The 14,097-nt window shown below is 47.1% G+C and overlaps 1 protein-coding gene across 3 annotated transcripts in view; it reads right to left on the bottom strand.

Annotated features, from left to right (window-relative positions):
- Positions 1–80: 80 nt before the first annotated feature.
- The window catches only part of fbn2b (fibrillin 2b), a 64,318-nt gene continuing 50,301 nt past the window's right edge, over positions 81–14,097 (bottom strand). For all 3 annotated transcript variants that reach the window (XM_080876788.1, XM_080876789.1, XM_080876790.1), the window contains exons 40-65: positions 13,145–13,270; positions 12,898–13,047; positions 12,745–12,816; positions 12,529–12,654; positions 12,035–12,160; positions 11,392–11,517; positions 10,944–11,060; positions 10,436–10,564; positions 9,444–9,563; positions 9,228–9,350; positions 8,982–9,134; positions 8,826–8,891; positions 8,611–8,736; positions 8,308–8,427; positions 8,096–8,218; positions 7,775–7,906; positions 7,564–7,689; positions 7,274–7,480; positions 6,944–7,069; positions 6,748–6,870; positions 6,268–6,384; positions 6,031–6,159; positions 5,786–5,905; positions 3,142–3,373; positions 2,883–3,036; positions 81–2,792 (exon numbers count right to left, since the gene is read on the bottom strand). In XM_080876788.1, the coding sequence (XP_080732914.1) occupies positions 2,415–2,792; positions 2,883–3,036; positions 3,142–3,373; positions 5,786–5,905; positions 6,031–6,159; positions 6,268–6,384; positions 6,748–6,870; positions 6,944–7,069; positions 7,274–7,480; positions 7,564–7,689; positions 7,775–7,906; positions 8,096–8,218; positions 8,308–8,427; positions 8,611–8,736; positions 8,826–8,891; positions 8,982–9,134; positions 9,228–9,350; positions 9,444–9,563; positions 10,436–10,564; positions 10,944–11,060; positions 11,392–11,517; positions 12,035–12,160; positions 12,529–12,654; positions 12,745–12,816; positions 12,898–13,047; positions 13,145–13,270 (3,647 nt within the window). In that variant the 3' untranslated portion in view covers positions 81–2,414. The remainder of the gene's footprint in view (positions 2,793–2,882; positions 3,037–3,141; positions 3,374–5,785; positions 5,906–6,030; positions 6,160–6,267; positions 6,385–6,747; positions 6,871–6,943; positions 7,070–7,273; positions 7,481–7,563; positions 7,690–7,774; positions 7,907–8,095; positions 8,219–8,307; positions 8,428–8,610; positions 8,737–8,825; positions 8,892–8,981; positions 9,135–9,227; positions 9,351–9,443; positions 9,564–10,435; positions 10,565–10,943; positions 11,061–11,391; positions 11,518–12,034; positions 12,161–12,528; positions 12,655–12,744; positions 12,817–12,897; positions 13,048–13,144; positions 13,271–14,097) is intronic.

Here is a 14,097-nt window from a genome sequence, read left to right as displayed (position 1 = left end):
CATGCCTCAGTTCCTCTTTTAGCACTCTATCGTATGCGTTCTCCACAAAGACGCAGTACCAAGAATACACAACTTAAAAATATAACCCACAATACTTTATTGCCATTTATGTCAGTGGACAAAGGTTTACAATATAATAGGAAGGACTCTAAGTTTTACAGACTGCCCTTTGGTGTCATAAATCTTTGGTTTTCAGAGATGATGGCACAGGATGTCCCGCGATGGCTGCTTTATTGCGTGATCCTCATCTTGTAGATGCTGTGTGACTGGATGATTGTCATATCAGCTTTCAGTTAAACTCTGGGATCAACAGGTGTGACAAATGCTGCTTTCGTTAAGCACAGGATACCTCGGCGATGATGACGATATTCAAGTCTGACGCTGAAGCTGAGATACAGTAAGCACAGGCAACACGGTGCCCTTTCAAAAACATAGTGGCAAGTTTAAAAAAACATCAAAATACAAAATGAGAATAAAGATACAAAGTATACAAAGGTTCCCAGGTTAGAACGTGGTTACGTGTTAGAAACGTCGTCTTCGATGAAATGCCTCAAGTGTTCAAAGAGAAGGGTTAGCATTTAGCACCACAGGTCCGAGCACGGTGGCATGTCGGCCTCGATCGTTGTACACACAGTGTAAGCTTCCCTACTTGTTGTGATAAAAGAGCTCCTGATCGTCTCAAAGACTGATCTGACTGCAGCAGCCTTAACGCGTCAGTCAGTGGTGACCAAGCGCATGCTCGCTTTTGGTCAATCTGAGTATTTGGTCTGGCAGCTGTGACATTTAAAAAAAAATCTACATTTCACTTAAAAATATACAATTAAATCTTCAAGAAGCAAGTTTAATAATAATAATAATATTGGTTTATCAGCACTGAGACAAAAGATGGAGACAACCGCAATAAAACCTGGTAAAAACAACAGACTGCGCTTCTTCTACAGCGTTTGGTATCATGTAGCACCTTTTTCCCCTCAGGAGGAAAAAAATCATGACAAAGGATGTATGACCTGAAGCATATTCTTGTTTTTGTGAGGTTTTGCGTTCTAATGTGCAAGCCCTTACTCTGTAAAGCACTGCTGTTAGTTACAGCTTAGCATGTCGTGTACCTTTGAGGCTGCTACTGCATTCACGTGTACGTCCCTTCAGCTGTTTTCACACATGAATTCTGGGAAGCGTCGGGAGGACGGGGTTGGTACGACGTCCCACACGGCAGGAGATGGTTCTGGCTTCTGGAGATGCTCCGTTTGCTTTGGACGGTGCCGTCTGTGTAGAGCGTGCAAGAAGGCGAGAGCGACGCCCGTTTGGTGAATTCAACAGATGCTCTCGAGTTCAAGTGAAATGGACGTCTGTGTCCTCAGGGCTGCAGTGCACGTAAATACGGCTCAGTCCTCAGACTCACGGTGAAGCCAAACAAGGCAGATAAAGTCAGCTTAATGTCATTAAATGTGTGACTGCAGTAAAGAAGCTGCAAGGCTCTGACAGCCAACACTGTAGGAAGACTGTTGGTTACATGAAGGCTCACAGGTCCTGAATCGGTGAAGTCAAAATCACTGAAAGCTTAGATCAGGTCAGATCAGGTATTTATCTTCTTTAAAGTCTCCGAGCTACTCGCTGCTGCATTCCCTGCTCACGGTGGATGCTGAGGGACATTAGCACCCTCTGTTGTTTGAAAGTTAGCATCACAGCATGTTGTTGAGAAGTACTGAGGTAACCGAACGTGACAACACACACGCGCAAACACGCAGGACCAACGTCAGGCACACGAGAGGAGAGCTTACTGTTTTCTAAAAAGACTCGTTGGATATCAAACGGAGAGCGAACGTTGCAGTCCTTTGTGTTTCTGAACAGCACAAATACAATAAATGACTTCCTAGGATACGTGAAGGGCCCAAGATCACAGAGAAGGGAGCTTGTTCTTAGACCAGAGTGGCACGCTTATCTTCAACCTTATTTTTCTCGACGCTACACAATGACGTCTGTAGATGCTGCCTGTGATTTAAATACTCGTCTAAACGCAGTTCTCAGCACTTCACTTCTAATTAAAGCTTTGTTTGTGTCTCATCTACAAAAGTGCTTCATGGACTCGTGAGCCTCCTGCCTGCTTTTGTTTGGGTGGAGGTGGCCGTGGTCCAAGCACAAAGACACCTCTCTGCGTCTCCTCCGCTGGGTCTCCGGGTGGAGAACGAGCGCTGGGGCGGGTAGGAGTGGAGGGGAAAACAAAAGCACAAAAACACAAAACAAGAACACAGAATAAATTGAACATTAACAAGGTGGTGGTAGAGCTGACTCAGTCTTTCGTAGCCCTCGATTTCCCCGTCAGTGAGGGGGTCCTGTAGGGGACTCTGTGTAGGAGTTACTGGATAAAAGGTTAAAAGGCTTTAGAGATCAGTCCAGAGCAGGATGGCACTCTGGGCTCAGTGCAGGTGGACGTGGAGCTTGATGCGCAGGGCGTCACCTATCTCCCCTTGTAGGTAGTCAATGTCATGCTGCTTTTCTAGTTGGTGCAGTTTTCGGGGCCCAAACAGCCGAAGGCTGGCAATCTCCAGCCGGTAAGATCCAGGTGGAGGCGGCTTCTTGCCGAGTCGGAGCACGCTCTTTCCGTCGCGGCGTTCCAGCAGGTGGAAATGTTCGTCGGCGTTGCCGTGGGTTATGACGTAACGGACGTGGTGCTCCAGGGGCTGCAGGGCGGGCAGAAGCTCGAGCAGAGGCTCCTTGTTGAGCAAGGAGGCCAGAGAGATGTTAACAGGGATGGAGGCCTGCGTGTCCACACTGGCCATGCTGACTGCTGCTTCCTGCAGGGGGAGCGAGGATGCAGAGGATGGCTGTCAGTTCTCATAATCTAAGAAAGTTCAACCTGAAACCAGAAGGAGCAACAAATATACCTGACTGAGCTCATTCTCATCAGCATCGCGCTTGTGTCGTCCATTCTTTCCTCCTCCATTGATCTTACATTCGTAGCAGGCCTCGGGAGACAGGCTGTCTTCATCCTTACCCTCGACGTACTGGCCTGGGAAGCCTGAGCCGGTTATGCAGTGACTGGGTGGAGACGAGCACATCAGCAAAGTTCAGCGTGTGCACAGAGAAAATTCGTTTCACGATCAGCATCGGGAAAAATGTTTTGGTGAAATGTGAGCCCCTCACCCCTGTCCTGCTCTGTAGAAACCTCCAGGACAGCCACACAGGTAGCCTCCATCAGTGTTGGAGCAGCCATAGATGCAGGGGTTTGTGGACGTGGTGCACTCGTTCACATCTTGGCAGCCACCGGCACCCTGATCAAAGTCAAAGCCAGAGGGACACACGCACTTGTAGCTGCCCAGCGTGTTGTAGCAGGAGGCCGAGCCGCAAACCGACGCTCCCTGACACTCGTTCTCATCTGCAGTGAAAGAAGAGAGGAAGTTCTTAACTTCTTATGCACTCGCTGACCACCTGTGTTAACCAGCTGAACTGCTAGTTAACACAGATATCACCAGCTAGTTACATGGTAGTGACCTGAAGCATTTAGGCTTGTAAACATGTAGGTAAGGGTGTATGTCTGTTGGAGGCAGCGAGGCTGGTGTTTCAGAAACTGCTGGGACTTCTAGGGTTTACAGAGAGCTGTCATGAAGACTCCAAGCAGGTCCAGTGGCCGGTAGGTGTGTATTAAAACATTTCTGTTGTTTATCAATGAATGAACAGCAGAGGATGCAGAAAACACTGAAATGTTACACTAAACTTGCACAGACGCTCTAATAGGAAAAAAGGAAATGTATTTATTTGTGGCAGCAGATGATAAAATAAATAACATTTTTATTTATCCTTTCAGGACAGAATCACAAAGTGCTGCACATAAGATTACAAGTCACAAAAAGATTTAAAAAGACAAAATAAAACTGGCAAAAAATGAACCAAAAGCAGTTTTAAAAAGGTGAGTTTTGAGTTGTTTTTTAAAAACAGCTGCTGCGTCCACAGTTAATGTTGGGGGGGAGAGTCCACAGTCTGGGGGCCACAGTGACAAAAGCTCTGTCACCCTCAGTCCTCCTCTTAGTATTTTTTATAGCAAGTAAGCCCTGATCAGATGACCTCAGGGACCTGCTGGGACATCGGGCTGTAGCAGATCAGAGATGTAGGCTGGTGCCAGTCTGTGCACAGCTCTGTAGGTCAAGACCAGGATCTTGACTCTAAATTCAACAGGAAGCCAGTGTAGCTGAGATAACAACGGTGTCACATGTGAGTACTTGCAGGATTTAGGCCTAGCTGCAGCGTTTTGCACAACCTGCAGCCGATCCAGAGAACCTTTGCTTAGACGCATAAACAGCGAGTTACAATAATCCAAGCGTGACGAAATAAATGCACGTATAGCAATCTCCAGTTCAGAGCGAGATAACATCAGGCTCAGCTTAGCCGCATTTCTTAAATGATAAAAACAAGACCGAACCAGAGATTTCACATGCCCATCCAATGTGAGACTCGAGTCAGATTCCTGATAGAGGATTTAACACAGAGTGAGAGAGGACCGAGGGCTTTCACTATCTGCGATAGAAACCTATCAGGGGCGCATACGAGGACTTCGGTTTTCCCCTCGTTGAGTTGGAGGAAATTTGCAGCGTTTCCAACGTTTGATCAAATCTAAGCAATCATTCAGATGCTGAAGCTTAGATAAATCCTCGGGCATAAAAGAAACGTACAACTGAATGTCATCAACATAACGGTGATAAGAAATGTCCTCAAAAGAGCCCATTATATGCTGGAGGGGGAGAAGATATATTAAAAACAATAAAGGCCCCAAAACTGACCCTTGAGGGACACCATAGGTAAGGGAGGTAGAGGATGACCTAAAATCGGAGACCGCCACAGAAAAGGCTCGGTGATGGAGATCAGAGAACCACTCTAATGCAGTTCCAGATACACCAACACAATATTTCAGCCTTTCAATGAGGACGTGATGGTCAGCTGTGTCGGAAGCTGATGTGAGGTCCAACATGAGTAGAACAGAGCATTTTCCTGCATCATTATCCATCAAGATATCACTTGAGACCCTAAGAAGAGCTGTCTCCGTCGAGTGAAACCGACGAAAACCGGACTGAAACTTATCGTAAATGCCGTGTTTATCAGGAGCTGCCATAAGCTGCTGAGCCACAACCTTTTCTAGAAGCTTAGCGATTAACGGTAACTTAGAGATAGGTCTGTAGCTGCTCCAAACACAGGGGTCAAGCTGAGGTTGTTTTAAACGTGGGAGAATAGCAGCGCTTTTAAAGTAAACCGGAACTATACTGGACGCCAGTGAAGAGTTGATTAAAGTGAGCACACATGGGCCAATAGACTGGAAGACATTTTTGAATAATGATGCAGGTACAGTGTCAGATGGCCCCGCCCCTCCCTGAGCCCGGTTCAGTCGGAGGTTTCTTCCTGTTAAAAGGGAGTTTTTCCTTCCCGCTGTCGCCAAAGTGCTGGTTCAAAGGGGGTCATGTGATTGTTGGGGTGTCTGTGTTATTGTAGGGTCGACCTTACAGTATGAAGCACCTTGAGGCGACTGTTGTGATTTGGCGCTGTATAAATAAAGCTGAATTGAATATTTTGATTATGACAGCGCTTATTACAAAATAAATAAAGATACTTCAAAGCACACAGAGCTCTCAAACATCCGGATATTTCTGTATTATCTAAATCATTTTTTGCTCCAGCTTGTCTTATTATTATAAATATGAATCTATAGTTTCATTAAAAACTAAAATCACTAGCTCCTCTATCTGGTCTCTGCTTACTGCCCCTAACAAGACGCTGACAGACTCTGGGTCAGGCTACTCACCCACACACTGGTTCCACTGGTAGTGCTGGACGTAGCCCTGAGGACAGCCACAGCGGTAGCCTCCCAGCATGTTCTGGCAGCCGTGCTGACAGCGGTGGTTGCTGCTACATTCATCCACATCTGAAAAACATGAAAACTTCTCACTTAGTGACACGAATCAGTGCAAGAACAATTCTGGATCCCGCTGCAGCCTGATCATCTCGGCAGAAACACTCGTTGATCTCTGGCTGTAAAGGACACCTTACCTTCACACTCAAAGCCCGTCGTGTCCAAGGAGAACCCTTTGGAGCATTCACAGTTGAAGCTACCAGGCGTGTTGATACACGAGGCCCGGGAACCACACACGCTGCTCTGAGCGGTGCACTCGTTGTTGTCTGGAAACATTGAAAAAGTGTTTCTGCACCCGTGAAGTGTAAAAACACGCGTGTCTCATATTTAACCGGTTTCAGGTTGATCTGGTTTCCTTTTTCTTTTGCACTCACCAATGCAGGCAGTCTGGTGCTGAGAGAAGCCAGCGGGGCACTTACAGGTGAAGCCCCCAACGGTGTTAACACAGAGGAACTGGCAGTTGTGCTGCTTGGTCGCGCACTCGTCCAGATCTTCAGAGAGGAAAAAATCACAGTGGTTGGAAAAGCTTTTTCCATAGTTTAAGAATCTGTTTGTTTGAAAGCAGGAAACATTTGGAGGCCCAGTGAAACATTACAACTGTGCTAAACCAGATTAAAATGTAATCATATAATCATCTGTGTTTATTGTAAATGATGCAGTGCTGTCATTGCTCACCAGGGGGGTACAGACGCCTCAAAGCCATGAAACTAATACTTATAATATGTTTGTTACGTTGAATTCTAACCTTCGACTTTAGTTCAATAAACAGAACTTAGCGACGACAGCAGCTACAAACAGGACCAACAGAAACAGCTTGTGATTCGGACACAGCTACAGAGAGATGCAGTGGGTACCTTTGCAGGTCTTCCCATCAGGCTGCAGGCTGTATCCTCTGGGGCAGGAGCACAGGTAGCTGCCTTCTGTGTTCTTACACAGGAAGTTGCAGGGCTTCGGGGACAGGGCGCACTCGTCCATATCTGACAAAGTAAGACCACAGTGAGAACACAGACATTCTTTATCATGTTCAGGGAAAGCAGAGCGCAGACGTACCGACGCAGGAGGTTGCTGTGAAGTCGGCTTTGTATCCCACGTTGCAGTGACAGCGGAAGGATCCGATGGTGTTGATGCACTGACCGTTACGGCACAGATCCGGCATCACCTGGCACTCGTTGATGTCTGGAAGAGATGAGCGGTTACAGAAGACGGACAGCCACGCCGAGAAACACAACATCAGCCTCGTGCTCTGCTGTGTCAGCGCGCTTTGTGTCCCAACATTAATTCTTCCAGTCTTACAGGTTAGAATTGTAGATAATAATAAATAAATATTATTAAAAGCAGAAAAACAGAAGTAAAATCTTTTCTCATCACTGAGCGTCTCACCTCTGCCATCAGTGGTGTAGCCAGGACCGAGTGGGCACATCTTCTTGTACTGTATGGTGCCAGGCAGCGGGCAAAGCTCGCACTGCGACCCCCAGCCCCGACCTGCGTTGCAGCAGCACTCAGACTTGGTCACGCTGTTCCTGTTGGTTGATGACTGCTGGCACATGGTCTGCAGCACCTCTGTGAAACAGAAGCCCTTTCTGTTGTCTGCAGGGAAAGAAGCAGCACTTTAGTTACCGTTCACCCCAGCGCTGCGTGCTCAGCGGGCTCTTATGCTGCAGCGGTCTCACCGATACACTCGGTCCCAGTGGAGCTCGGCTCAAAGCCGTCGTTGCACTCGCAGCGGTAGCTTCCCACTATGTTGACACAGCGGCCGTTCTTGCAGATGCCGGGCTTGGTGCGGCACTCGTTCAGGTCTGCAGGGGTACAGAGACGAGTGAAGAGCACAATGCTGCATGTGCGAGAACTCCATCTCCCCCCGTGTTGGTCACTGTCACTCACCCATACATCCCTCTCCGTCCGGTCGGCGCTGCATGCCAGGCGGGCAGATGCACATGAAGGTGCCGATGAGGTTCTTGCAGGTCATGCCTTTGGAGTCACAGTCGTCCAGTCCCTCCGAGCACTCGTCCTGGTCTGCTCAGAGGAATGAGAGAGGGGTCATCCAAGGTTAAAGCTGAAGCACTAAAAAACCTGTTACACTGTTTAGAAAACACACGAAACACGATTGTGTTCGTCACACATGAACACGGAGACGCAGGAAGGTGAGCTGTCTGCAAAGTAAAAGCAGCACTTTTAATAAGGAATCTGCGGTGGCGGGCTCACCTCTGCACATGCGCTGGTCGTCTCGCAGCACGTAGCCAGCGGGACACATGCACTCGTAGGAGCCAAACGTGTTCACGCAGCGGAAGGCGCAGAGCAGGGGGTTCTGGGAGCACTCGTTGATGTCTGCAGTGAAGGAGAGAGTTGGTTGGAGCCGTTATTTTATTAACTGTCCTCTGATGAGTCAGTTTGACTCGTGCTGCTGAATGACTGACCTTCACAGGTCATCATGGGTCCTGGTTCAAAGCCCTCCTCGCACGAACACTCGAATCCTCCCACCACATTGGTGCAGGTTCCATTTCCACAGGGGTTTCCTATCGAGCACTCGTCGGTGTCTGCAGAGGCCAGAGAGCAGACAGATGAATTCAAACTGAGCAAAAATTGATGCTGCACCGTGGATTTTCAAAGCATTCATTAGCAGGTTAAACCCCAGAATAAATCAAGGCCGGAAAACGACCCGGACACGGCGTTGATTTTGTGAATTAATGTGAAATAAATGCAAACTCTGCACGTCTCACCGATGCAGTTAACGCCAGTGTAATCCAGGTTGTATCCAAAGGGGCATTCGCAGCGGAAAGAGCCGTCTGTGTTGATGCAGATGCCGTTCTGGCAGATGCCCGGGTTATCCAGACACTCGTTCAAATCTACAGAGAAGGACAGAGCGTTAACCCATCGAAGCCTCTCGCCACTCTTCTTCAAATGAAAGCGCTTCGCTCGGTGTTGCAGCGCTCACCTTCGCGAGCGTCGCCCAGTCCAGGCAGGGCTCCGTGGCCGTAGGGACACAGAGTGTTAAAGGCAGCTGGAGACACATCATAAAAGACGGTTTTAATATTTGAAGCATGCTACTGCGTGTGTTCGAGCAGCTTAATAATGACTCTGTTGCACAAACCGTCGGTTTCTCGTGGGCACAGCTCGCAGGGCAGTCCCCAGCCCTCTCCGGGCATCTTGCTGCAACAGCACTTGGCCTTGGTGGTGTTGAAGGCTTTGGGGACCGAGCACTTGCCTGCCTCGAATTTGGTGAAACAGAAGCTCTCTCTGGTATCTGGCAAAGCAGAAATAAAGAGTCAGCTTTGTTTTCAAAGATCTCCTCCAAGTTTATCAACGTGCCTCGACTGTACTCGACAGCTTCTCTCACCGTAGCAGCGTCGTTTGTTGTCAGAGAGCACGAAGCCCGGCTGGCACGAGCACTGGAAGCTGCCCGGGGTGTTGGTGCAGGTCCCGAACTGGCAGAGGCTGAGATCCACACACTCATCGATATCTTGGAGGTGAGCATAAAAGAGCGTGTGCATGAGCAGACGGCCTGACTGTCTTTGACTCCCTGATGTTTACGCGCACTCTTTGCGTGTCTTACCTATGCACTGGTCATTTTGCACCTCGTAGCCAGGAGGACAGATGCATCTGAAGGATCCGTCCAGGTTCTGACAGGTTCCCGGAGAGCAGGTGCCAGGCAGACTCACACACTCATTGATATCTGTGAAAACCGGACACAGGTGTGTGTCAAACACGCTGCCAGGGACTTTCACCACAGCTTTTCCAAACATACAGTAGCAGTATTAGTATTTCAGATGTTATTTTACAACAATGACCAGAGTCAAAATGATTAGCCTGATGCTAACAGGCCTTTTAGCTGGATAACAGCTCACTCGTCTCCTGAGCGATCAGAGCCCGCTCTTCTTCGGAGAATCTCTCGGGCTCTTCCTCATTTGATGGTCCTCAGACGTGGACCTTGGTCTTCAGTTCATCCCACAGACTTTCAGTTACGTCACACCTTTGTTCAGACCACTCGTTATTCTTCACTTTGGTCATCTGGAAGTAGTTCTTCACCAGGATGCTTTGGACCCTCGTCTGGTTGTAAGACAAAACCTGACCACTGAGGCTTCCCTGCAGCACAGCACTCCCATCCCAACTCAAACATCGTCTCTGTGGTTGAGGAACGTTTGTCTCAACGGACCAAAGGACCTAATCTTTCCTCAGGTTGTCCTCAGCACACTTCAGCCCATCGTGTCGCTTCAGCAAAGTCGACTTTTCTTGGTGGTAGTTATTGTCTCGTAGTTGCTGTGGGGTCTTTAGACACGTCTCTCACTAGTTTCCTTTCCAGAGTCTTTAAAATCTTTTGCTTCCTTATCTTCCAGCCTCGTTCTGACTCTCTTTGGATGTCTTGACGATACTTTTCTTGACACTTGGAAACCCTGTGAGAACTTTTTAGATCCTGCTTTGTGAGCATCAACAAGTCTAAACTGATTTCTTACAGCATGATGCTTTCTCCAGTGACAGCTCGGCACTTTTGTCCTGATCGTACCTCGACCTGGTTTCCTACTCTTGAGGATTTGGCCGATGACTCACCAACACAGTTCTTCCCATCAGGCGTGTTCTCATAACCTTCGTGGCACAGACACTGGAAGGAGCCCAGTCCGTTGATGCACTGTCCATTCCTGCACACTTGGCCCTGGAGAGCGCTGCACTCGTCTATATCTGTGAGGTAAACGGTGCAAAGATTAGGATTCGTCTGAATTTCTTCCGATTTTGGAAAGAATAAACCTATTTTCTCCTCCTAACATGCAGACTCTGTGACAAAGCTGCCTTCAGGAAAAAGTTCAAAGATGTTTAATACAGTTTGACAAATTTCCCCATGAAACCAAAGAACAGTAAGAACACAGGGCGAACATCTAAATCTTACTTCACGTCAGTCCAAATGTCACGGCGCAGCAAAGGGCAGCTTGTTTTTATTGAATTGTCAGGGCGCAGCTTTTAATAATATGACAACTACAGCTTTGTCAAGAAGCCGTTGACCTTTCACACAAAGCCCAAACTGCCGTTGACCTTTGTGGAGGAGAACAGCAGTGATTCGTACCCATGCAGTCGTTGTTGTGAGTGAGCTCAAAGCCGGGGAAGCAGAGACAGTTGTAGGATCCCACGGTGTTTTTACAGGTACCGTTACCGCACGGCTGCCGTTCACACTCGTCGATGTCTGAAACAGACAGAACAACATCAACGTAAAGTGCATTTATATTACGGTGAACCACTCTGTTGATGAACTTAGACCCAGTAGCTTGTTGACGCTGCACGTTAAGCCCAAATGTACACAATTGTATGTTTATTGTAACTCCTGTCCTGATTTAATCTTCCCTCTGACACTGGGCCTCTGTACAACACTGATGAAAAACACTAAAAGTAGCAACTGAAAGTCTAAATGAAATGTTTTTGCACAATAGTTGTTGTTTCCTCCTCTTTAGTTCTTCTCTATTTCCACACTCTGTGTGGTTGGAGCAGATAAAGTGTGCGCTCTGTGGTTTGCTCACCCATGCACATGGTTTGGTCAGCAGTGGCCTTAAAGCCGTTGTGGCAGATGCAGCGGTAACTGCCCTGCGTGTCGATACACTCGCCGTGGCTGCACACGTTGGGGATCTCCTGGCACTCGTTACGGTCTGTGGAGACGGGACAACAGAAAATCAGCTAAACGTAGCACACCGATAAAAAGCTTAGTTATGATCATCATGGACAGATTCCCAAAGTCTAAACTGACATCTTTAACCTCCTAAGACCCGAACTCTTCCACAGCAGCATTTTAAATGTCTCTTTGATATTTGGGCCGATTGGCGCCCGATGAATGTAAAAACAAAGAATTACCAGATTTTTTTTTTTTACCTTATTTTTGTTTTTAAGAAAAATCTGAGCCACACATGAGGATATTCATTTACAATTTTGATAGAACAGTAGCAGCATAATGTCCTCGTAAGTGGATTTCAGGCCGTTGTAGAGCAAAATTGAGTATTTTGGTCTAAATAACCCAAAATGTGATGTCCACATATGTGGACGCAGGTCCTAGGAGGTTAAATACATTTCTTTACATATAGAGAAGCTGAATGAACCTAAACCCATTTCGTGTCTCCCTGGACTCCTTACACGGTGGCTCTGTGAGCCTGTCACACAGTGTGGACTCACCCAAACAGGCCCCGCTGGGAGACAGCTTGAAGCCTTGCGAGCACTCGCAGCGGTAGCTGCCGGGAATGTTGATGCAGTTGGCGTTGCGCTGGCACAGGTTGTCCCCGCTGTTACACTCATCGATATCTACGCCAGAGGAAGGAGGAGAGAAACAGTGGGCATCAATCACAGGCTCTGTAACTGTCTGGTCAGAGCACGGCGTCAGCTCGCGGACAGCAGGAAACACAACAGCGCCATTTTGGCTCTGATACAGTACAGACAGCTGCTGACTGGCTGACTGATGGCTCTGGCAGGTACTTCCGCTTAGAGCCACTGTGCTTTTTTACAAGGAGACACCTCTTGTTGGTAAAGGCAGCAATGACTATATTGGTAGAAGTGACTGTAAAAGCAACTATCAGAGTATTAATTCGAGTGTGCACAGAGTCTTCCCCTGTCGCACTGAGGATGGTGTGAGGACATTTCAGACCAAATGTCACTGAAAGCCTGAGTGCTACCTTCACAGATCAGTAGTATGTTGTTGTAGCTGAAGCCCATCGGACATTCACATCGGAAGCTCCCAATCTGGTTGATGCACACTCCATGGGCGCAGATGCCAGGAATCTCCCTGCACTCGTCAATATCTGCAGAAAATCACCACCGTGGTCTATTTACGAGGCACAGCAGTGAACATGCACGATAGCAGGTGGGGCTCTTGATGTCGTAATACTTACCAATTGGTTTGCCAGTATGGATGTCAATAATGAAGCCAGGAGCCTGGTTACCACACAGCAGCTGGTATTCAGCTGGAGAAAAAGAAATCCAGTGAGAATCAGCGATGGGAAACAGGCTGTAGCTCGTGTTTCGAGGACTTTGTTGGAACTCACTGGTGGCAGGAGTTGGACAGGCTTCACACGGCTTGTTCCAAGCTTTCCCCACGTTGTAGGCACAGCAGCACATCTTCTTGGTCATGTTGAAGGACAGCTCGTTCTCACACGTGTCGTTGAAGTTGCGGTAGCACACGCTCTTTCTCATGTCTGCCATACGAGAAGGAAAGTAGTCATCAGGAAAGGTTTGACACTGTTGGACATGTCATTAAATAAGCAACAGCGAGGACGAATCTGCTCCACCCACCCATGCAGTTGTTTCCTCCATTGACCTGCATGTACTCAGGCGGACACACACAAGTGTAGTTGCCCAGAGTGTTGTAGCAGGTGCCGGGCCCGCAGATCCCAGTGTGAGTCGTGCACTCATCGATATCTGCAAATAAAGCATGAGCAGCGTGTCAAAGACCTGCTGCTGGGCGATCGTTATCAGCTCTGGACATCTGAGTCACGCTTACTTCAGACTGGATGTGACATTTGATTATCGTTACAATTTTACTTTGTTACTTTTTCTCCATAATTTAATCCACAATTAATATCAGCTACTGGCAACAGCATTAGCTAATAAAATGTTCTATTTCATGGACTTATCTACAAAATGTGTCTGATTTTCTCACCACTACTTGTAACATTAATAACAAATTATGTATTAATTACATATTTCATGTAATGGGGGTAAAAGTGAAAACAATGTAACCAGAGGTGGGCAGAGTAGCCAAACAGTGACAGCAGCACTACCTCAACATAGTTTTACTCAAGTAAAAGTACAAAGTAGCCTCCAAGACATTACTCTAGTAAGAGTAAAAAAGTATTTAGTAAAAAAGGCTACTTGAGTACTGAGTAACTGATCATCTGATTTAATGTTTAGTGCAAATGTTGGTATTTTAAAGACTGAAAAGAATAAATCTAAGCAGCAGAAAGACGTTTCCAAATCATTATTAAACTAATATTTAGAGAAGGTAATATAGATGTAATTATATAAATACATGTTCGAACAGAGTGATGGTGTAACTTCATCTCCAACAGGCGGAGCAGACGGAGTAACACTAACAAACTGCAGGTTTGTGTTTCCTGCATTTTTGGTTCAAACGTGTTTATTATTCACTCGAGTAAGAGTCGCGATACTTCATCATAATATTACTCGAGTAAAATTAAAAAGTGTAATGTAGTAAAACTACTCCTAAAGTAATTTTTCCTAAAAGT

The sequence above is a fragment of the Rhamphochromis sp. 'chilingali' genome (assembly GCF_963969265.1).
Source record: "Rhamphochromis sp. 'chilingali' genome assembly, chromosome: 3".
In the NCBI taxonomy this organism is placed as follows: Eukaryota; Metazoa; Chordata; class Actinopteri; order Cichliformes; family Cichlidae; genus Rhamphochromis; species Rhamphochromis sp. 'chilingali'.
Note: the sequence above shows the minus strand (reverse complement) of the source record. Positions and strands in the feature narration are given on the sequence as shown.